We start from the raw sequence: 25,601 nt of genomic DNA, 5'->3' as shown, positions 1-25,601 counted from the left end.
GTGTGTGGATGTAACCAAGATGTGAAAAAAGGAGAGATAGGTAGTATGTTTGAGGAAAGGAACCTGGATGTTTTGGCTCTGAGTGAAACGAAGCTCAAGGGTAAAGGGGAAGAGTGGTTTGGGAATGTCTGAGGAGTAAAGTCAGGGGTTAGTGAGAGGACAAGAGCAAGGGAAGGAGTAGCAATACTCCTGAAACAGGAGTTGTGGGAGTATGTGATAGAGTGTAAGAAAGTAAATTCTCGATCAATATGGGTAAAACTGAAAGTTGATGGAGAGAGGTGGGTGATTATTGGTGCATATGCACCTGGGCATGAGAAGAAAGATCAAGAGAGGCAAGTGTTTTGGGAGCAGCTGAATGAGTGTGTTAGTGGTTTTGATGCACGAGACCGGGTCATAGTGATGGGTGATAACAATAATAATTATAATAATATTGATAATGACTATAATAATAATAATTACAATAATAGAGGTCCAACTCCCTTATCTAAATATAGGTGATATTCTGAAGTTACATCATAAGTAGTGATTAATGATGATGCTTACCTCACAAAATTCTGCATTGGCAACATTTTCAGGCCAAACCTTAACATCAAAAAATACTGATGAAATTCATATATTCAATGGGTAACTCCTGTATTCTAACACTACTATTCATGCTACTGTACATATCTTTTCATATCTCTAACGGGAAAAAAAAAATTCCTCTATGCAAAGAAAATGTCAGCATGGAGGGAACATAGTAAATGGAAGGTTACTACTGTCCCATAGTGATTTCTTGTCCCTTGCCTAAGGATATCTTTGGGACACATGCAGTAACACACACTGTTCGGAGAGGTCAGGCTCAGTTTAATTACTCTATGAACGATGTTGTTGGCAAACTTGACTTTTTTTTATGGAACAAAATGACTGAACTCCTTTTGAAAATCATAATAAAAAAAACTAAATTTTCATAAAGCACAATCAAGACCTTGAATATCCGAAAAAAAGATTCAAAATTCATACTGATAATCTCTGCATGCTTAGAGTTTTTCATAGACTACAATAACAGTATAGTTGCAAAGCACTAGATATTCATAGAGCAACAACATTCATTAATAATCCTACATGTGACATGATCATATTGCATACCAATTTTGTATGTGACTATGTAAATAATGCAAAAAATTATGGGACCTGAATGATCCAAGAAAAATATGTTCAAATTCTTTCACAGGAAGGTATATTCCACTGATAAAGCTACAATAAATTTCATTTACTAACTTCTTATTTTACAAACAACGGAACCTTTTAGTAACCTACTAATATACACAAAGGATAAATGAATGGAGTAGATTTGAACCACACATGGCAAAACGGATCAAATTTAGAAATAACAGCACAACAGAATCTTATTCACTTATTCAAAAGCTAAGGCATTTCAAAGATTCAAAGTTAAGCCGGACTAGATGGGATGGCCTGGAACAGGCCAAGTTCATCTGGCTTGGTTTGAATAAATACATAAATAATAGTACTGTTCAAGTGGAATGAAAAAGTTGAGCAAGTTAGGCAGAGCTCTAGACATTTTGGTTATTGAGAGATAAGATGATGTGACTCTTCATGTGGTAAAATGAGCATAAGGCCTACTGAACACTGTAGACATCATAAGACATACATGGCTAATACAATTAGGAACTAATAGATCCAAAATATTGCTGCAAGAGGAAAATATGGCTCTGGTGGATAGTGATTTAAACTAAATTATACTTAATTATGCTTTTACCAAACTTAGGCTGAGAGACTATAGAGCATTTCAGCCCTGTTACCAGTTTTGGAAGAGAAATTTTTATCACCTAAAAACAAGGGTAACTTCAAGGACTGGCTGAAATGGGTCACTCGGCAAAGATGTATGTACAGCATTTAGGGTGTAAAAATATGTAAGTAATATTTCATCCTCATAATTACCTTTAAATGAATTCTTTTGATTAAAACTTTTCTAATTACTTGAATCTTTTATACGAGAGTAATTTATCCATCAAGTCTAGGTCCTTTGTGCGTGTGAAATGGATTTCATAGCATAAACCTTCACTTGATCAGACTCATCAAACTTCAGTTCAAAAGGCAGAAGTGATCCTATATTCATCTATGACAAAATGCAATAACAGGTGCCACCTTATTATCATAATCTCTCTCAAGTCTGTACATTGGTAAATCCACCATCACTTCTTTTTTCAGTCCAAAGCACTTTACAAAATTAACAGTGTTCCTAATGTGAGCATATCTCCTCACTCTTTCAGTTTCTTTCAATATCTAATTCCCTTGTTAAGCTGACATTTCCAAACAATCAGGATAAACCAAACATGTCTTCAGAATTATAAGAATACATTAATTTCTCTTACAACTAGAATAATCAAGGCCAAGGATAACTGTCAGCCATTATAAGTTATGTAGTTGGTGTTGATTCCTGTTCAATATCTACTAGTTGGGCTGTTGCTGGTCCAGAACTGTTCCCACTCTGGCTAGTGGACGAACTAGGTGACACAGTTGGCTCAGAAGATGGTACTTCTGATGATTCTGGAGGCAGAGCAATAGTCACAGATTTTCCAGATTTGGGAGGTAAAGGAGTGGAGTGTGTGGGAGGAGGATGTGAAGATGGCTGTGGAGATTGGGCCCGAGACCCTGGAGAGTCATCCAGAGTGGGCCAGGCTCCTCCACTCTCACCTCCAGTCTTCTCTTGGTTTAGACGAGCACTAAGAAGACGAAGTGCCTTTTGCCTGGGGAAACAATATCAAAGAAATGTGAAAAAGGATACATATGGGTGAATAGCCTCCAACAAATTCCATCCAATATACCTGACATCAGGGAATTCTCTCACATCAAATGACCCACAAACTGGCCTAAACCAAGAAGTATGAAGGTCAACTCTGAGCCTGTAACCTAACTATGCCTAAACCAAAAAGTATGAAGGTCAACTCTGAGCCTGTAACCTAACTATGCCTAAACCAAAAAGTATGAAGGTCAACTCTGAGCCTGTAACCTAACTAAAGGATTTAAATACTTAAAGAAAACTGAAAATTCAAGCCTTTTTCAAGCTTTTGCAAACCCAATAGGACCATTTTCCATACTACCTAGGCCTGAATATTAAACACAAAAAAATGAGACTTGCTCAGATTTCTACATATCCATACAAATCCTGTCACAAGCACCCACAATCAAAAGGATTCAAACTTCCCAGCTGAGGAAGTTGATACCATTATTACTCAATGAAAAACCCAAAACATTTTCCATGTGGTCAAGAAAGGAATTAATCACTGTATTATCATATAAATAAATAGCCCCATCATTTGAATACTATATATAAATTTCTCTCTAACCTTTTCTATCTATATCTCTGATGCCTACTCCCTCCGGGAACTCCCAACAACAGGGTGGCCATGGCAACAGTCTCCACTTATCCCTATCCTTACATATCTCCCTCATTTAAACCATTCCTTGCATTCTTCCACCATCTCTCCCTCCACTACTCTTCAACCCTATTTCCCCATGTCACACACGGTCTTCCTCTCATACCAACCCCTTTAATCATATCATCACATACTCTCCTAGGAACTCCCCATTTTGCATTCTTTTCACATGACCAAACCACTTCACAATTTATTCCCTTTGCATTCCCTGTCATACCAAATCCCTCATTCACACATTTCTTCATTCCATCAAGTCATACCACATAGCTCATTTTTACAGCCTGGATTCCAGAACTCTGTGACTTGTTTCATGGCCATTTTTGGCAGAATAGGTCAGGGTCAGGAGGACTAAGCTGTCCCTTAATCCTTTCTTCACCTCCATACTTACACCTCTATCCTTCATTACTTTGTTAAGAGACCTAATGACTCTTCTACCATATACTGCTTTCTTCCTTCTCTCTCCTTTCATATCGCTAAACTTAACCTTGATAACTCCAAAATACTTAAATTCTGTCATCTATTCCAGACTTTTTCTCCCACATCTATAGCACAGTTCATATACTTTCTTCTCTCACTCCACAGGGCTTTACAAAATCTATACTTTCACTATGTTTCCTTCTAAACACCATTATTTACTTTTACTAGCATTTACATTCAATCGGCTATGCTTACACACATACTACTACAATATTACAACCCTCTGCCACTCCTCTTCACTCTCAGCAAACAAGACAGTACATTCTGCAAACTGGCGTGTCACTAGCAACCGTATCTCACCACCACGCTCCATCTCTGCACCCCAACTTCCCTATTTTTGCTTTCATCTATCCTATCACTCCATCCATTACCAACATTCTATTATCATTATCATACTTGATTGCCATTTCCTGTGATAACAAGGAAGTGCTAAGAAACAGACAAACAAAGACCAATCCACTCACATACATTTATACATATATACATGCATGCACACACACACACACACACACACACACACACACACACACACACACACACACATATATATATATATAGATATAGATATCTGGGAGTGTATCTGGCAGCGGATGGAACCATGGAAGCGGAAGTACATCATAGGGTGGGGGAGGAGGCGAAAATCCTGGGAGCCTTGAAGAATGTCAAGAACATTATCTCAAAGAGCAAAAATGGGTATGTATGAAGGAATAGTGGTTCTAACAATGTTGTATGGTTGCGAGGCGTGGGCTATGGATAGAGCTGTGCGCAGGAGGATGGATGTGCTGGAAATGAGATGTTTGAGGACAATGTGTGGTGTGAGGTGGTTTGATCGAGTAAGTAATGTAAGGGTAAGAGAGATGTGTGGAAATAAAAAGAGCGTGGTTGAGAGAGCAGAAGAGGGTGTTTTGAAATGGTTTGGGCACATGGAGAGAATGAGTGAGGAAAGATTGACCAAGAGGATATATGTGTCGGAGGTGGAGGGAACGAGAAGTGGGAGACCAAATTGGAGGTGGAAAGATGGAGTGAAAAAGATTTTGTGTGATCAGGGCCTGAACATGCAGGGGGGTGAAAGGAGGGCAAGGAATAGAGTGAATTGGATCGATGTGGTATACCGGGGTTGACGTGCTGTCAGTGGATTGAATCAGGTCATGTGAAGCGTCAGGGGTGAACCATGGAAAGCTGTGTAGGTATGTATATTTGTGTGTGTGGATGTATGTATATACATGTGTATGGGGGTGGGTTGGGCCATTTCTTTCGTCTGTTTCCTTGCGCTACCTCGCAAACGCGGGAGACAGCGACAAAGCAAAATAAAAAAAAAATATATATATATATATATATATATATTTATTCTTTTTTATTTTGCTTTGTCGCTGTCTCCTGCGTTTGCGAGGTAGCGCAAGGAAACAGACGAAAGAAATGGCCCAACCCACCCCCATGCACATGTATATACATACACGTCCACACACGCAAATATACATACCTATACATCTCAATGTACACATATATATACACACACAGACACATACATATATACCCATGCACAAAATTCACACTGTCTGCCTTTATTCATTCCCATCGCCACCTCGCCACACATGGAATACCATCCCCCTCGCTCCTCATGTGTGCGAGGTAGCGCTAGGAAAAGACAACAAAGGCCCCATTCGTTCACACTCAGTCTCTAGCTGTCATGCAATAATGCCCGAAACCACAGCTCCCTTTCCACATCCAGGCCCCACACAACTTTCCATGGTTTACCCCAGACGCTTCACATGCCCTGATTCAATCCACTGACAGCATGTCAACCCCAGTATACCACATCGATCCAATTCACTCTATTCCTTGCCCGCCTTTCACCCTCCTGCATGTTCAGGCCCCGATCACTTAAAATCTTTTTCACTCCATCTTTCCACCTCCAATTTGGTCTCCCACTTCTTCTCGTTCCCTCCACCTCCGACACATATATCCTCTTGGTCAATCTTTCCTCACTCATTCTCTCCATGTGACCAAACCATTTCAAAACACCCTCTTCTGCTCTCTCAACCACGCTCTTTTTATTTCCACACATCTCTCTTACCCTTACATTACTTACTCGATCAAACCACCTCACACCACACATTGTCCTCAAACACCTCATTTCCAGCACATCCACCCTCCTCCACACAACTCTATCCATAGCCCACGCCTCACAACCATACAACATTGTTGGAACCACTATTCCTTCAAATATACCCATTTTTGCTTTCTGAGATTATGTTCTCGACTTCCACACATTCTTCAATGCTCCCAGGATTTTTGCCCCCTCCCCCACCATATGATTCACTTCCGCTTCCATGGTTCCATCCACTGCCAGATCCACTCCCAGATATCTAAAACACTTTACTTCCTCCAGTTTTTCTCCATTCAAACTTACCTCCCAGTTGACTTGACCCTCAACCCTACTGTACCTAATAACCTTGCTCTTATTCACATTTACTCTTAACTTTCTTCTTTCACACACTTTACCAAACTCAGTCACCAGCTTCTGCAGTTTCTCACATGAATCAGCCACCAGCGCTGTATCATCAGCGAACAACTGACTCACTTCCCAAGCTCTCTCATCCACAACAGACTTCATACTTGCCCCTCTACATATATATATATATATATATTTAAATATATGGGGGTGGGTTGGGCCATTTCTTTCGTCTGTTTCCTTGCGCTACCTCGCAAACACGGGAGACAGGGACAAAGCAAAATGAAAATAATAAAATGAAAAATATAATATATATATATATATATATATATATATATATATATATATATATATATATATATATATATATATATATATATATATATATATATTTTTTTTTTTTTTTTTATATACTTTGTACTTTATATACTTTATGTACTTTATATATATTGAAGAATGTATGTGGGAAATACTTAGAAAAGCAAATGGATTTGTATGTAGCATTTATGGATCTGGAGAAGGCATATGATAGAGTTGATAGAGATGCTCTGTGGAAGGTATTAAGAATATATGATGTGGGAGGCAAGTTGTTAGAAGCAGTGAAAAGTTTTTATCGAGGATGTAAGGCATGTGTACGTGTAGGAAGAGAGGAAAGTGATTGGTTCTCAATGAATGTAGGTTTGCGGCAGGGGTGTGTGATGTCTCCATGGTTGTTTAATTTGTTTATGGATGGGGTGGTTAGGGAGGTGAATGCAAGAGTTTTGGAAAGAGGGGCAAGTATGAAGTCTGTTGTGGATGAGAGAGCTTGGGAAGTGAGTCATTTGTTGTTCGCTGATGATACAGCGCTGGTGGCTGATTCATGTGAGAAACTGCAGAAGCTGGTGACTGAGTTTGGTAAAGTGTGTGAAAGAAGAAAGTTAAGAGTAAATGTGAATAAGAGCAAGGTTATTAGGTACAGTAGGGTTGAGGGTCAAGTCAATTGGGAGGTGAGTTTGAATGGAGAAAATCTGGAGGAAGTGAAGTGTTTTAGATATCTGGGAGTGGATCTGGCAGCGGATGGAACCATGGAAGCGGAAGTGGATCATAGGGTGGGGGAGGGGGCGAAAATTCTGGGAGCCTTGAAGAATGTGTGGAAGTCGAGAACATTATCTCGGAAAGCAAAAATGGGTATGTTTGAAGGAATAGTGGTTCCAACAATGTTGTATGGTTGCGAGGCGTGGGCTATGGATAGAGTTGTGCGCAGGAGGATGGATGTGCTGGAAATGAGATGTTTGAGGACAATGTGTGGTGTGAGGTGGTTTGATCGAGTGAGAAATAATAGGGTAAGAGAGACGTGTGGTAATAAAAAGAGTGTGATTGAGAGAGCAGAAGAGGGTGTTTTGAAATGATTTGGTCACATGGAGAGAATGAGTGAGGAAAGATTGACCAAGAGGATATATGTGTCAGAGGTGGAGGGAACAAGGAGAAGTGGGAAACCAAATTGGAGGTGGAAAGATAGAGTGAAAAAGATTTTGAGTGATCGGGGCCTGAACATGCAGGAGGGTGAAAGGCGTGCAAGGAATAGAGTAAATTGGAACGATGTGGTATACCGGGGTCGACGTGCTTTCAATGGAGTGAACCAGGGCATGTGAAGCATCTGGGGTAAACCATGGAAAGTTCTGTGGGGCCTGGATGTGGAAAGGGAGCTGTGCTTTTGGTGCATTATTACATGACAGCTAGAAAATGAGTGTGAATGAATGGGGCATTTGCTGTCTTTTCCTAGTGCTACCTCACACACATGAGGGGAGAGGGGGTTGTCATTTCATGTGTGGCGGGGTGGCAATGGGAATGAATAAAGGCAGATTGTATGATTTATGTACATGTGTATATATGTATATGTCTGTGTGTGTATATATATATGCATACGTTGAGATGTATAGGTATGTATATTTGCGTGTGTGGACTTGTATGTATATACATGTGCATGTGGGTGGGTTGGGCCATTCTTTCGTCTGTTTCCTTGCGCTACCTCGCAAACGCGGGATACAGCGACAAAGCAAAATAAATAAATAAAATATATATATATATATATATTTGCTTTTCTAAGTATTTCTCACATACATTCTTCAAAGCAAACACCTGATCCACACATCCTCTACCACTTCTGAAACCACACTGCTCTTCCCCAATCTGATGCTCTGTAAATGCCTTCAACCTCTCAATCAATACCCTCCCATATAATTTACCAGGAATACTCAACAAACTTATACCTCTGTAATTTGAGCAATCACTCTTATCCCCTTTGCCTTTGTACAATGGCACTATGCAAGCATTTCGCCAATCCTCAGGCATGTTACCATGAATCATACATACATTAAATAACCTTACCAACTAGTCAACAATATAGTCACCCCCTTTTTTATTAAATTCCACTGCAATACCATCCAAACCTGCTGCCTTGCCGGCTTTCATCTTCCGCAAAGCTTTTACTACCTCTTCTCTGTTTACCCAATCATTTTCCCTAACCCTCTCACTTTGCACACCACCTCGACCAAAACACCCTATACCTCCCACTCTATCTTAATATTAAACACATTCAACAAACCTTCAAAATACTCATTCCATCTCACATCACAAATACTTATCACCTACCCATTAGCCCCCTTCACTGAAGTTCCCATTTGCTCCCTTGTCTTACGCACTTTATTTACCTCCTTCCAAAACATCTTTTTATTCTCCCTAAAATTTAATGATGCTCTCTCACCCCAACTCTCATATGCCCTCTTTTTCACCTCTCGCACCTTTCTCTTAACCTCCTGCCTCTTTCTTTTATACAAATGGATTTGTATGTAGCATTTATGGATCTGGAGAAGGCATATGATAGAGTTGATAGAGATGCTCTATGGCAGGTATTAAGAATATATGGTGTGGGAGGCAAGTTGTTAGAAGCAGTGAAAAGTTTTTATCGAGGATGTAAGGCATGTGTACATGTAGGAAGAGAGGAAAGTGATTGGTTCTCAGTGAATGTAAGTTTATTTATTCATTTATTTTGCTTTGTCACTATCTGCCGCGTTAGCAAGGTAGTGCAAGGAAACAGACGAGAGAAATGGCCCAACCCACCCACACACACATGTATATACATACACGTCCACACATGCAAATATACATACCTATACATCTCAACGTATACATGTATATACACACACAGACATATACATATATATACATGTACATAATTCATACTGTCTGACTATTCATTCTCATCGCCACCCCGCCACACATGAAATAACAACCCCTCCCCCTCATGTGCGCGAGGTAGCACTAGGAAAGGACAACAAAGGCCACATTTGTTCACATTCAGTCTCCAGCTGTCATGTAATTATGCACTGAAACCACAGCTCCCTTTCCATATCCAGGCCCCACAAAACTTTCCATGGTTTACCACAGACGCTTCACATGCCCTGGTTCAATCCACTTACAGCACGTCGACCCCGGTACACCACATCGTTCCAATTCACTCTATTCCTTGCACGCCTTTCACCCTCCTGTATGTTCAGGCCCCGATCACTCAAAATATTTTTCACTCTATCTTTCCATCTCCAATTTGGTCTCCCACTTCTCCTCGTTCCCTCAACCTCTGACACACATATCCTCTTGGTCAATCTTTCTTCACTCATTCTCTCCATGTGACCAAACCATTTCAAAACACCCTCTTCTGCTCTTTCAACCATACTCTTTTTATTACCACACATCTCTCTTACCCTATTGTTACTTACTTGATCAAACCACCTCACACCACATATTGTCCTCAAACATCTCATTTCCAGCACATCCACCCTCCTCCGCACAACTCTATCCATAGCCCACGCCTCGCAAACATACAACATTGTTGGAACCACTATTCCTCCAAACATACCCATTTTTGCTTTCTCAGATAATGTTCTCAACTTCCACACATTCTTCATCGCTCCCAGAACTTTCACCCCCTCCCCCACCCTATGATTCACTTCCGCTTCCAAGGTTCCATCCGCTTCCAAATCCACTCCCAGATATCTAAAACACTTCACTTCCTCCAGTTTTTCTCCAAACTTACCTCCCAGTTGACTTGTCCCTCAACCCTACTGTACCTAATAACCTTGCTCTTATTCACATTTACTCTCTGCTTTCTTCTTTCACACACTTTACCAAACTCAGTCACCAGCTTCTGTAGTTCCTCACATGAATCAGCCACCAGCACTGTATCATCAGTGAACAACAACTGACTCACTTCCCAAGCTCTCTCATCCACAACAGACTGCATACTTGCCCCTCTTTCCAAAACTCTTGCATTCACCTCCCTAACAACCCCATCCACAAACAAATTAAACAACCATGGAGACATCACACACCCCTGCCGCAAACCTACATTCACTGAGAACCAATCACTTTCCTCTCTTCCTACACGTACACATGCCTTACATCCTCGATAAAAACTTTTCACTGCTTCCAACAACTTGCCTCCCACATCATATATTCTTAATACCTTCCACAGAGCATCTCTATCAACTCTATCATATGCCTTCTCCAGATCCATAAATGCTACATACAAATCCATTTGCTTTTCTAAGTATTTCTCACATACATTCTTCAAAGCAAATACCTGATCCACACATCCTCTACCACTTCTGAAACCACACTGCCCTTCTCCAATCTGATGCTCTGTACATGCCTTCAACCTCTCAATCAATACCCTCCCATATAATTTACCAGGAATACTCAACAAACTTATACCTCTGTAATTTGAGCAATCACTTTTATCCCCTTTGCCTTTGTACAATGGCACTATGCAAGCATTCTGCCAATCCTTAGGCACCTCAGCTTGAGTCATACATACATTAAATAACCTTACCAACCAGTCAACAATACAGTCACCCCCTTTTTTATTAAATTCCACTGCAATACCATCCAAACCCACTGCCTTGCCGGCTTTCATCTTCTGCAAAGCTTTTACTACCTCTTCTCTGTTTACCAAATCATTTTCCCTAACCCTCTCACTTTGCACACCACCTCAACCAAAACACACTATATCTGCCACTCTATCATCAAACACATTCAACAAACCTTTAAAATACTCACTCCATCTCCTTCTCACATCACCACTACTTGTTGTCACCTCCCCATTAGCCCCCTTCACTGAATTTCCCATTTGTTCCCTTGTCTTACGCACTTTATTTACCTCCTTCCAAAACATCTTTTTATTCTCCCTAAAATTTAATGATACTCTCTCACCCCAACTCTCATATGCCCTCTTTTTCACCTCTTGCACCTTTCTCTTGACCTCCTGCCTCTTTCTTTTATACACCTCCAACTCATTTGCATTTTTTCCCAGCAAAAATCGTCCAAATGCCTCTCTCTTCTCTTTCACTAATAATCTTACTTCTTCATCCCACCCCCTGCATTAGCAAGGTAGCTCCAAGAAACAAATGAAGAAAGGCCATATCCACTCAAGCTCATTCCCTAGCTGTCAGGTGTAACACCAAAACCACAGCTCCCTGTCCACATCCAGGCCCCACAGACCTTTCAATGGTTGATCCCAGATGTTTCACATGCCCTAGTTCAGTCCACCGAATATAACACATCGTTCTAATTCACTCTGTTCCATGCATGCCTTTCCCCCTCCTGCATGTTGAGGCACCAATCACTTAAAATCTTTTTCACTTCATCTTCCACTGCCAATGAAGTCTCCTGCTTCTTCTTCCCTCCACTTCTGATACTTATATCCTCTTTGTCAACCTTTCTTCACTCATTCTCATCTTATGTCCATCCCATTTCAACACACCCTCTTCAGCTCTCTCAACCACACTCTTTTCATTTCCACACATCTCTCTCACCCTTTCATTACTTACTCGATCAAACCACCTCACACCACATATAGTCTTCAGACTTTAAATTTCCAATACACCCACCTTCCTCTACACAACCCTATCTATAGCTAGTGCTTTGCAACCATATAATACTGGTGGAAATGCTATTTCTTCAAACACACCCATTATTACTCTCAGAGATAACATACCCTCATTACTCTCCGAGATAATGTCCTCACTTTCAACACTTTCTTCATCGCTCCTGGTACCTTTGCCCCCTCCCCAACCCTATGACTCACTTCCGCTTTCAGAGTTCCTTCATTGTCATCACTCTGTATGCCATCAAGTAGCCTTTTAAACCATTCTTAACCACCAGCATTAACTGCCTCATTACAGGCACCTCGACTTACGTACCAAGAAACCCATTGTAAGTTGAAAATATTGTATGTCGAAAATACATTTAACATTGTACATCTAACCTACCAAACACCACAGCTTAGCCTAGCCTACCTGAAAAATTCTCAGAAAACTTATATTAGCCTACATGGGTAAAAATCATCTTACACAAAGCCTACTTTACAATAAAGCGTTCAATATCCCATCACTGTAAAGTCGAACCATCATCAGTCAGGGGTGATCTGTAATTAGTTTATTACAACCATCTATCTATCTCTCTCTATACATATCTCTGATGCCCATTCCCTCCAGGAACTCCCATCAAGGGGTGGCCAAGACAAAGGACTCTCCACTTATCCCTGTCCTTACATGCCTCCCTCGCATACACCATTCCAAACAATCTTCCTCAGTTTCTCTCGTTCCAGTACTCCTCCACCCTATTTGCCCATGTCACAGGTGGTCTCCCACACACACACACACACACACACACCCTTTTAATTGTACCATCATACACTTTCTTTGTAAACCCCCAGTCTTGCATTCTTTCCACAGGCCCAAACTACCTAAAAGTATAATGATCCACCCATTCTACCACTCTACAATTCATTCACTTTGCATTCCTTGCCATACCACATCTCTCATACATCCTTTTCATTTTTTTTCTTCCTTCCATCTAATCATATCACTTGCTCTTCTCAAATAGCTCATTTCCACAGCCTGTATTCTTGACCTCTGTGCCTCATTTCACATCCATGTTTTGGCTGCTTAGGTTAGGGTTGGGAGGACTATGCTGTCCTTCAATCCTCTCTTGACTTCCATACTTACATCTCTACCCTTCATTATTCTAATAATGGACCCAATGACCCTTCTACCCTATACTGCTCTCTCCCTTATCTCTCCTTCCACATCACCACACTTACCCAAGACAGCTCCCAGATACATAAATTCCCTCACTTCTTCCAGTCTTTTTCCCCCCATATCCACAGCACAATTTAGTACACTTTCTTCTTTCACTTCATATGGTCTTACAATATCTATAATTTCACTGTTTCCTTTTGAACATCATCACTTTACTTTTACTTGCACTTACCTTCAATCTCCTCCGCTTACACACATTATAAGATACACTTACAACCTTCTTCAACTTCTTTTCACTTTCCGCAAACAACACAGTATTATCCGCAAATAGGCTTGCCACCATATCTCATCACCACACTCCATCTCTGCATCCATTTTCTTCCCTAGTTTTACCTTCATCTCTCTTATCACTCCATCCATGTACTGTATGTATTAAAAAGCCACAGTGAAATCACACAGCCCTGCCTCACACCATGTATCCCAAAACTTCCACTCAGTTCTCCATCTACTATTACACATGCACTTGCTCCTCTATAGAAGGCTTTTACACCATCCCACAGTTCTCCCCCTACACCATGTATCCTTAACACATCCCACAAAGCATTCAACTTGACTCTGTCATATGCTTTCTCCGAATCCATAAAAGCTGCATAAAACTTCTTACCTTTCACAAAATACTTTTCCACGGTCATCTTTACTACAAAAATCTGATCTCTGCATCCCCTAACTTTCCTAAAACCCCCTTGCTCTTCACTTATTCTGCATTCGGTCACTTCCATTACTCTTAATCAATATTCTTGCATACACTTTTCCTGGTATACTTGACAGACTTATTCCCCTATAAATGCTACATATATCCTTTGCACCTCTTCCTTTGAATAAAGGGACAATATTGGACAATATTAGCTTTAATCCAATCCTCAGGCACAACCTTCTGTTTCCATGCTAAATTACATATAAGATGCATCCACTCCATCACACTCTCTCCTCATACTTTGGCTTTTCCGTCGTGATCCCATCCACTCCAGGTGCCTTTCCTACTTTCAGCCTCACCATCGCCCTTCTTACCTCCCTCTTTGCCACAGACCCTTACACTTGTATCCTCTTCCTTCCCCCCTCCATACCCATGCATGTAATAACTGATGCCTCCCCTTTCCCACATTCATCAGTTCTTAAAAATACTTTTTCCATCTTCCTTTCACTTCCTCCTTTTGATTCAGCAATTCCCATTTCCTTAATTCTTACATCAACATTTCCACCCCTACATCCACCTCTTTCCTTTTTCACCTCCTTCCAGTATAGTTTCTTATCATCCCTTAACTCTTTACTTAACTTTCTTCCAATATCTTCATCTACTTTTTACAATCCACCACCCAAACACTAAACTAGTGCTTCTTAACATCCTTTCTAACAAGCTTTTTACCTACCTTTCTGTTATGGCCTCTGGTTACTCTGGTGATGTATCTCTTGAAGAATTGTTCCCAGTCAATATATCCAACTGATTTAGAAACTTGAAAGCCATTATGGGGTCACTCCCCTCTTATCCATGCTAGACAGCTTTGTAGCCCTCAGCTTCTCAATGTTGCTCATTTCACTTAATTCAGGTAACACCTTAGTTGCTCTTCTCTGTACCCTCTCAATCAGATCTTTGAGCTTTTTTAGGTGCAGTGACCATGCTTATGAAGCTAAAATCCAGTTGTGGTCTATGCTGTGTATAACTGGATTATGCCTCAAAAGTGTGTGTGTGTGTGTGTGTGTGTGTGTGTGTGTGTGTGTGTGTGTGTGTGTGTGTGTGTGTGTGTGTGTGCGATAACTATACGCATCTTTCGGGGAAAGAGTTTTACACTAATGGTACCCCATCTTTTAACCTAGTATATATGTACCATGTCTTTACTCCTATGTGTGTACACACACACACACACACACACACACACACACACACACCAGCCTAAACCAGGAGGCCATTTACTGACCAGCCCCTTGAGTTGGATGACAACTTGGATTGGGTATATACTGACTGGGCTGGCCCAAGGTGACTCTTGGTCAGTAACTCTACTACACCATGAAGGCCTGCATGTGTGTGAGTGTGTGTGAGCAATAAATGTGACTACTATGACACAAGTCAGGTATTCTCCTACCTTATCCTCAATAATCTAATGGCTTGTAGGGAACAACATGGTGAAAGGAGAGTGAAAAATTCCATCTAAAAATTTACTGATAAACACAAGATGTCATAAAGCTTTCATATCGTACCTTCGCCTCTCTGCATCATGTGGATCCATGCCTGGAAGTGAAATGGTGATGGATGATGGGGCACCAACATCATACCTCCGAACAGGTCTTCGGCAGACTTTTATCCGTACTAAACAGGAATAGACGGAGTTACCAACAACCTGGATTGGTGGCTGTAAGACTGTTGGGAAGAAGCTGAAATACAAAGGTCAGTTACACAAAGAAAACATTCTAAAATGTTACAACTGAGCAATATTCATTTGTATACACTAAAAAGATATTAAACTCTAGAAATAAAGGCAATCAGTAAACCTAAGTCTTATTCAGAATTTATGAAAATTCAGTAATTCACTATTTTTGCTAGCACTAAAATAAAAAAAAAAAACTCATGACAAAGGGAAAAATATCAATAATTGTGAAAAAATTCAGAATCACACACAGTGGCCAGATCTTGTACAGCAATACACTGAGCAAGGTGAAGAATTATTGAACAAAATTTCTATAAAAGTCACGAGAAATTCTGACTGTGATCTGAATTTCTCATCTTCCACATGATAGCATGCCCCTATGGTAACATGTTTGGCTCGTCACCTTCCCACTCACCTGACTGCTGCCTGTCTTCTGCTATGTATACATCTCTCATTTTGTGCATTCAATAAAGAACATATTATGTCTATTAAGTATAAGTATCTATACACTATAGGTGTATAAAGTCCAATGTGTAAATACCTGTACAGTAGTGTTCAGATTGCAATACTAGATGAAAAGTGTAGTGTTCTATTGAAAAAGAAACAAAGGATCTTAAAATTCATAAGTGCAACGATATTTGGCTCTGGGTCTGTTCTCAGCCTAGTCTAGTCTTGTAACAATGCAAGCCATTTGCTTCAGTTTATATTCACTGAAACACTCTCCCTGACTCTCACTTCATGTACCACCTCAACCTAAACATCCCACATCTGCTAATCTGCCATCAAATACATTTAACAATCTTTCAAAATACTCACTCCATCTCCTAATGCCATCACTACCTACTATCACTTCCCTTTCACTCCCTTTACTGATATTCCCATGTGTTCTCTCTTGTCTTTCAAACATTATCAACCTCCATCCAAAATATCTTTTCATTCTCCCTAAAGTTTAATGATACTCTCTCACCCCAATACTCATTTGCCCTCTTTTCACCCCCTGCACCTTCCTCTAGACCTCCTGCCGCTTTCTCTCATACATCCCCCATTCACTTGCATTCCTTCCTTGTTAGTACTGCCCAAATGTCTCTCTTTTCTCTTTCACTAGCAACTTCACTTCTTCATCCCACCACTCATCACCAATTTTAATCTGCACACCTCCCATCTTTTGTATGCGACATGCATCTCTTACAAGCCATCACTGCTTCCCTATAAACCTCCCATTCCTCACCCACTCCCCATACTTTATTTCCTCTCATCTTTTACCATTCTACACTCAATCTCTCCAAGTATTTCTTCACACAAGTCTCCTTTCCAAGCTCACTTACTCTCACTACTCTCTTCTCCCTGATATTGTCTCCTCTTTTTAGAAAACCTCTACAAATCTTCAATCTTGCCTCCAAAAGACTGTGATCAGACATCCCACCAGCTGCCCCTCTAAGCACATTTACATCCAAAAGTCTCTCTTTTACACACCTATCAATTAATATGTTATGTAATAATGCCCTTTCACCATCTCTCCTACTCACATATGTATACTTGTGTATATCTCTCTCTTTAAACCAGGAATTCCTAATCACTAGTCTTTTATCTGCACACAAATCCACAAGCTCTTCATTCTTTTCATTCATAACACTGAATATCCTATGCACATCAATTATACCCTCAACTGCCACATTCCTTATCTTCACCCTTAAATATTCATTCACTAATACCTGGTCTCGTGCACCAAAACTGCTGACATGCTCACTCAACTGTTCCCAAAACACTTGCCTCTCATGACCAGTTGCATAAGCACCAATAATCACCCACCTCTTACCAACCACTTTCAGTTTTATCCACATCAATTTAGAATTTAATTTCTTACACTCTATCACACAATCCCATGACTTCTGTCTCAGGAGTATTGCTACTCCTTCCTTAGCTCTTGTCCTCTCATTAACCCCTGACTTTATTCTCCTGACATTTCCAAACCATTCTTCTTTCAACTAAGCTTCGATTAACTCAGAGCCAGAACATTCAGGTTTCTTTCCTCAAACATACTACCTACCTCTACTCTCTTCTCATCTTTGTTACTTTTACACACCCCAATCTGAGTCTTTTAGGACAATGAGCACTCCCACATGACTCTTCCTGCTTCCTCTTTTAGAAATTGAAATACAAGAAGAGGAAAGTTTCCAGCCCCCACTCCCACCCCTTTTAGTCGCCTTCTACCACACGCAGGAATACAGAGGTAGAATTCTTTCTCCCGTACCTATAAACTTTGTGCTTAGAGAAATGAATCTGAAAACACCTTGGGAGCTTCACTTAATCCTACCACCTCACCCCATCATTTTCATATTCTAACTTTTCAACTGACACATCTTTGACTGAGGCAAACCCATGCCATGTTACCTACTATGAAAAATACACTGGCATATACAACATCTTAGACACAAGCCGACCTGTGGGAGTAGAAGACCTTCAAAGACTACTCCATGAGTACTCCAGGTAGAAAAAATCCACAATCCTTGGAAAGCAAGAAAATTGCATATTTTGGATGTATGGATCTTTTAAATAAGGCGACAGACTGAAGAGAGACCATACTGTAACCATAATGTACCTAAGGCATGCTCTAAACATTACTTCTTTTGTAATATACCCAAATGTAAATAAGTATACAATATTTTGTAAACAATTACTTATTATTTTGCTAATGGAAACTCATACTTCTGGTTGGTGGCTTTATGTTAAACAAGTTAATCACAAATTCTAGAAACAAAGATTTTTGGTTTTCTAACTGTATATAATGTGAAATTAGGATAATTCCCTATGCCTCAGAGTTGTGAACATAATGCTACCCCATGAATTACATGAGAGAGACAGACAACAGAGGGTCTGATTGGCCCATGACTGGGTTGTCTGGAGAAAAAACAAAAAACAAGTTTAACTTGACAAGAAAATGTAATTCTGCTCAGCAGTTTTTAAGCATTCACCAACTTCCTGCTGCTGCATATTAGCCTTCTGCTGTTCCCATTATTGCAGTCATTTATATAGTATATTTCTGGCGTTTTTCTCAGAGTATACATGAATTTATAAGATATTTGTCTAAACAACTTTTGAAGGTATCTATAGTCTTAGCATTCACTACGTCTGATGGTAATTATTCCAGTGCTCAACACACCTATAAGAAAAGAAGTTTTTTCCCACATCCATCCTACTTCTTTTAGCTTTGAGTTTTATTCCATTTGTCCTGGTAGCTGTATTTTCTTGTATTTCGATAAGATGTTTGTGATATACTTTATTGAACTTGTTCAGAATTTTGAAGACTTGGATTAAGTCACCACAAAGTTTATGTTTTTAAGAGAGAAGAGATCCAGTCATTTTACCCTCTTTTCATATGCCAGATTTCTAAGGAATGGGATCAATTTTGACGTGTGTCTTTGTACTTGCTCTAATCTTTTCTCGTCTTTTTTTAGAGTATGGAGACCAAAACTGACCTGCACATTCAAGGCATGGTCTTACTAGAGAATATAAAGTGTGAAAATTGTTTCTGGTGTCTTGTAATCTATGTTCCTGGCTATGAAACCTAACATTCGGTTGCCTTTTTTACTTGCTGCCTGACACTGTTTAGTGTACCTCAGATTGTTGCTAATGAAAACTCCAAGGTACTTTTCTTCATATACTTAATTAGAGAGTTTCAATATAGTTTGTAGTTGTAACATATATTACTGTCTCCAAGGTGCATAACTTAACTCTTGTCTACAATAAACTTCATTTGCCATCTGTCTGGCCACTCTGCTAGTAAGTTAAGATCTCTTTAAATCATTTTGCAGTCCTGCCTGTTTACAGCCCTACCTCCTAGTTTAGTACCATCAGCAAATTTGGAGATCTTAGATACGAGACCGAGTTCTTGGTCATTAATGTACAATATGAAAAGAATTGGGCCTAGGTCCAACCCCTGTAACACCACTCGTTATGTTCAGCCTGCTTAGCCAATCTGAGGCTTCACCATTTAATACTACACACTGCTTTCTTCCAGAAAGCCAGTCTCTGACCCAAGTACAGAGTTCTTCACTAATTCTATGCGCTTGGAGTTTATGTAAAAGTCTCTTGTACGGTTGTTTATCAAGAGCCTTTTGGAAATCTATATATACTTCATAAGACGGTACTTTTTCATCCCAATTCTGATAACATTAAAGATTTCAAGCAAATTTGTCAGGCAGGATCTTCTATTGCAGAAACCGTATTGGTTGTCCAATATAATTTTGTGATCTAGGAACATAACAATTTATCTCGTATAATACTTTCCACTGTTTAACCTCACACTGACGTAAGGCTTACTGGGCAGTAGCCCAAGGAACACTTTTTGTCTCCTTTCTAATATTTAGGAGTAACATTTGCTAGTCTCCAGTCAGTTGGCACTTGACCATCAGATCGAGATTTGATAAATATTTTTGTTATGGGGTATATCAGTTGTCTCCTAACTTCTTTTAAAAATCTTGCAGCTAAGTTATCTAGGCCACTGGATTTTTTATGATTTAATTGGTCCATGTATCTAAGTACTTCAGAGCTCTTTATTTCTCTAACCTACAACTCTTCTTCATCAGATCCTTTAAACATTTTCATTGGTTGCAGTATTTAAGATGTTTCTTCAACTGTGAATATGGAGATAAAGGAATAATTTAATATGGTGGCCATTTCCTTGTCATCAGTAGTTAGTGTGTCGTGTTCATTTCATAGTGGTCCAATTCTTTCTTTTACAGTCTTCCTTTGTCTTAGATATTTGAACAATTCCTTAAGAATATTCTTAACTTTCAGAGAAATCCTTTTTTCTTCCTCATGTTTACACTGTCTTCCTGGATTTTGATTAATTCCTGGCAATTTTCATCAGTTTCCATTAATCTGAATTTCTTATGTTTTCTTCTTTTGGCAAATTAGTCCTTCTGCTCTCCTATTCATCCATGGCGGTTTTGAAATACTACAAATTCTCTTCATAATTTGTGGAATACATTTATTTCTAATCTTGAGTAGTGAGTTTTTAGAATTATTCCACATTTCCTCTACTGTATGAACATCAAGAAGTTTTGTCCAATTGATACTGCAAATTTCATGTCTAATGTTTTCAAAATTTGATCGCATATAATCTAGGATCAAAAGTTTGTTGTCATTTATTTCAAAATATTAATCTATCCCTAATCTAATCAAACTGTGATTGCTGTTTGACAAACTCTCACCTACTTAACAAGAGTTGATTAAATTTGTGTGCACCGGTGCAATGACTAGGGTGTATTCCTGGAGAAGCTGAACACCCCACATTGGGTACTGATCACCCAATTTTGTAGGATGAAGCAATTTATCATATTTTACATAATAAACACCCATATATGAGCCTACTATGCTACAGTTCCGCACAGGCCATTCTTCAACTGCCAATAATGGCACGCTCAAGAATGGGCTGTCACTGACAATAGCACATGCCGAGCTCAGTCATGGCAAATCTTCACACACACACACACACACACACACACACACACACACACACACACACACACACACCATGAAATCAGGGGAGTTGATCCGTAAGCCTAAACATCATTTTTGTGCAATTTTCGCATGCAAGTTGTACCTGAAAACCTTTTAAGCACATAAAAATTTCAATGACATCAGAAGCATTAAGAAAATAATAAAGTAAGACCTGAAGGTACATAAATTTGACATCTACACAATTCCTTTTACACTTTAGAAGCTCACATCAGTGATCAAATTATACAACTGGTTAAGTAAGTGATCACAAACGAGTGTATTCTGAGATTTCATTATAGCTCTTCTCATAACTGTAACCATTCAGAACAATTGATTTTCTGACAATAATTTTCATGTCATGGTTCACTGGCTTTTATTATAGCTGTCTGATGGCCATAACACACATTTAAACAAAGATGTCCACAGAAAAATGTGATACAAATATCACTGTCATCAAATTGCTGCCTCAAGCAACAGACTGTCTGTAGCCTCAGGACATATGTTGCTTGCATCTATCAACAGTCACGGACGACAAAATGACAACATCATGGCAAGGCAGGCATGCTGCATGACAAACAACTGAAACCAAATTCTTTCTATCTTATACGAGATGTGACATGAAACTTCCACACATGCGAACATTTTGTCTGATTTTAGAAATATGGCCTTATACTGGGTAAATCCTTTCTAATATCCTTGAAATCTATAAAGTTTTGAATAATCAGTTCAAACCATCACAATTCAAACCAACGCTCACGCCATGAAAAATCACCAAAAGCAGTGGGTCTCTTCCATCTACCAATAGTATGGAAGCCAAAAGATGCAGCAAACAGTTTAGGGAAGCTTTGAGCAGTATCTTGAAAATTCTACTGATCCAAAGCCATGACTTTAGCTTTCTAATGAAGCATAAGTACTGTGTAAAAGACATGGAGACAGATAAATCCCAGCAGTGATATCATCATAAATGAAGATATCATATGAGAAAACTTTAACGAGACACAAATCTACTGTGAAATTTTCATTGAGAACAAAATTGGCACTGAAGACTGCCACTACAGGGCAAAAACAAACAATGGCAAAGGTGAATAGTATGGATAATGAGATTGACTGAGGAAGATGAGGCTGAATTAGGCAACGATAGAAAATAAAGATAGTGATTAATCTATCTCATAAGAAACAAAAGCACGAGATCTCATGTCAGCAAAAGCCATGGAGACAAAAAATTCTGTCATGTGTAAAAATGAACACACAAAACACACTGATATTTTCAGAACAAGAGCCAAATCACATCTTCACTTGCCTTAATAAACTGATCATGATGGTGACCTAAACTTCTTGTTCTGAAGACCTATCTCTTAGGACTAGTAACACAGGGTTTCTTTTCTTAAAAATTGGTCTTGGAGTAATTGTAAATAATACCTTCTGTGAATACATGTAGATACGGAAAAGCAACTACTTAGTATATAACAATTTTAATACACTAAATAACCAGAGAAAAGCCACCTTTAAATGTTTATAGATATGAACACTCCTTTCTTTAAATTTACATTACATCAAGCCGTATGCAATAATCTAACAATATGTTATCCCATGATATACTGGTTAGGTGAGATTCTCTGCATTGGTCCATCCCTTCTTTCCAAATAAACAAAGAAACGGTATCCAACCTGTGCAAAATTTAATCTTGAAATCTCCTATAATGATGTGGCACTAAATTTATCTTCCATTTTCAGTTTTATCACTATGTTCCCTGTTTCTCCAAAGCAATCCATTTTCTGATAAAATTCCACTTTCAGGCACCACATAAATACTGGTAACATACATGTATATTTGGAGGATATGCACATCATTGGCCTCCTTACACTCAAACCTGATAAACTTAGACAGGTGAAACACTTGTGAAGATCAAAGTAACCTTTCAAAACGATACCAGACTTCTTACAACCAAGATTTATATCAATTTTCAATACTAAAGCTGATATATATACATATATATGAGATAAATCGATTTTTTCAGCGTTGTGCCAACTACAAAAAAAAATGTAAACATTCCAAGCCATCCCCAGCAGCCCACCACATTAATGATGGTATATTTCTATAAAAATTTCAGCTATTAGGGAAAGTTGGTGGGTGTTGGTATCATTAACATTTCGCAAAGCAGCAAATTTTAAGTTTGGCTTGTAAGGTGACATTTGGTTTGGGTGAAATTTTATCTGATGTCTTTTCAACGATTCTGACACCCATTTCTATCGCAAAGCACTACTTTTTTTGATTTCCCCTTACCAAAAACCCCAGTTGTCATTTGGATGTTCAAACAGTAATTCTATTAAGGTTTTCTTAAGTTCTATAGATTACTGCATGTATTGCACCTATTTTCATGTTACATCTCCTAATAATCATTTAGGAGATCACAAGTTTTGTAGCACACTGAAACTAACTTTGGATATTAAGTGATTCTGTTCTGCAATGATATTGTACCTTAGTGTTATGGGAATACATCAAAAGCTGTGCATCATAATTTGCAGCATTATATTCTATTATGCAAAATTAACTACAGCAATAATAAAAGGGATATATCAGGGAAAATATGGGGTTAATGAATGTAAATGTAAATTAATTAAAAAAAAATTCAACAGCATCTCTGATAACTTTACCTAACCTACCCTGGCAACCAAGATTTATAAAGAACATATACCAATATAAACATGATCTACTCCTGAGGACCATGTGGAATGGTTGTTTATGGGAGGTTGGGCAGTGATGTACATGGCACTCAGTCTGCTGTCTGTTTATTGACATTTGTCAGCAGTTGTCGCTGCACTCAATCATGGGTGACTCCAGTATATTTCAATCAAAACATTAAAATTAAGATATATCTTATGGAAGTTACATAAGGTTTTAAATGGTTGAATTCTGTCAAAGTGCTTCATCTGTATTCCTCTTAATTTGCTGTACATTTTCTCTTTCTCTGACGTTCATAATTCTCACCACTATCACTTTACACAACATCACAGATTAAAATAAAATTATCCAAATTACAAACAACCACGGCTTTTATTCTTAATAAAATGCCACCACAGCAAAGTAAAATCACCCAGTATCCAAAGTTATTAGTTATTATCATCAAAGCACCACCACTGCTTAAAGTCATACAGTCAAAGTTTTGATAAAGTTTGGTTTGGTTGAAGGACATTAAGTAACACAGGGTTAAATATAAAAATTTGACATCTTCCCTTATATGTTTCACCCTTATCCTCACTTTTGTAAACAGTAATTACTGTTACTATTCCCAACTGGTTATAATTCATAGCATCAATAAAAAGCCAATTTAATTCTGGAGTTAAGAATTTCTGCCGTTAATTGTATTTACACCAATTATGCTCCCAGCATTTAATTACAAAAGCCCTCAACCAAAACATCAGATTTTTAAATATATAAGTCCAATAATTCTAAATTCTACAGGATAATAAATATTTACCAAGAAAATGCAAAGGTTTCAGCCATATCTCCTCGAGTTCCATTGGAGTGTACTTGATAAAATCGTAGATACACCCATGACACTGCAATTCCGCAGCCAATCATGGTAGTGTAAAGGCCTTCCAGCAGGTTACAAAGATAAAGCAGCAGTGCTGTTAAGAATAAACACAATGGCACATGACGATTTGATATCTTGCCGAGCGGCGTGCGTGTGTGGAGAAGAACATGGTCAGGCATTATCTGCTTGACTGCAACTGACAGCCCGGCAATGTATCCTGCCATGCCATTTATCTGTACACTGAACAACACCTCTGGGTTGAAGGTGCACATGTAGATGATGAGGTAAAACAAGGCAGAGATGAAAGCTACACACACGTTGACCAGCAGGAAGAACAGAACCATTTCGAAACTTCCCCATAACGGTTCTATTAACTTGCCACATAGTCCAAGAGTGACAAGATCTACACACACTTGCCACAGCCGGACCTCTACAAAACAGTGAGTAAAGGCTGTCCATAACCAAAATGTTGGTGGAAGCAGATAGCCTGGGGTCACACTTAAAACTTCCACTGCTCTCTCAGAAAAGGATAGGCCATACCCTATTATCAGTAGTATGCACACAAATTTGACAAATAATCCAGTATTTCCAATTATTGCTATCAATGACTGTTTAATGACAGGTAAATTGCGAAAAACTACACTAGCAGAAGCCATCTTTGTCGACGCAACAGATTTTCGCGTTCGAGACAAGGAAAAT

General features: G+C 39.1%; 1 protein-coding gene across 1 annotated transcript; it reads right to left on the bottom strand.

The window, feature by feature from the left end:
- Positions 1-425: 425 nt before the first annotated feature.
- LOC139759027 (transmembrane protein 115) lies at positions 426-25,601 on the bottom strand. Its single transcript, XM_071680927.1, has 3 exons — positions 24,846-25,601; positions 15,699-15,872; positions 426-2,750 (listed from the first exon to the last, which is right to left on the bottom strand). The coding sequence occupies exons 1-3, from the start codon at positions 25,556-25,558 to the stop codon at positions 2,420-2,422; spliced, it is 1,218 nt and encodes a 405-aa protein (XP_071537028.1). The 5' UTR covers positions 25,559-25,601; the 3' UTR covers positions 426-2,419.

This window comes from Panulirus ornatus, chromosome 32, assembly GCF_036320965.1.
Source record: "Panulirus ornatus isolate Po-2019 chromosome 32, ASM3632096v1, whole genome shotgun sequence".
NCBI lineage: Eukaryota > Metazoa > Arthropoda > Malacostraca > Decapoda > Palinuridae > Panulirus > Panulirus ornatus.
Note: the sequence above shows the minus strand (reverse complement) of the source record. Positions and strands in the feature narration are given on the sequence as shown.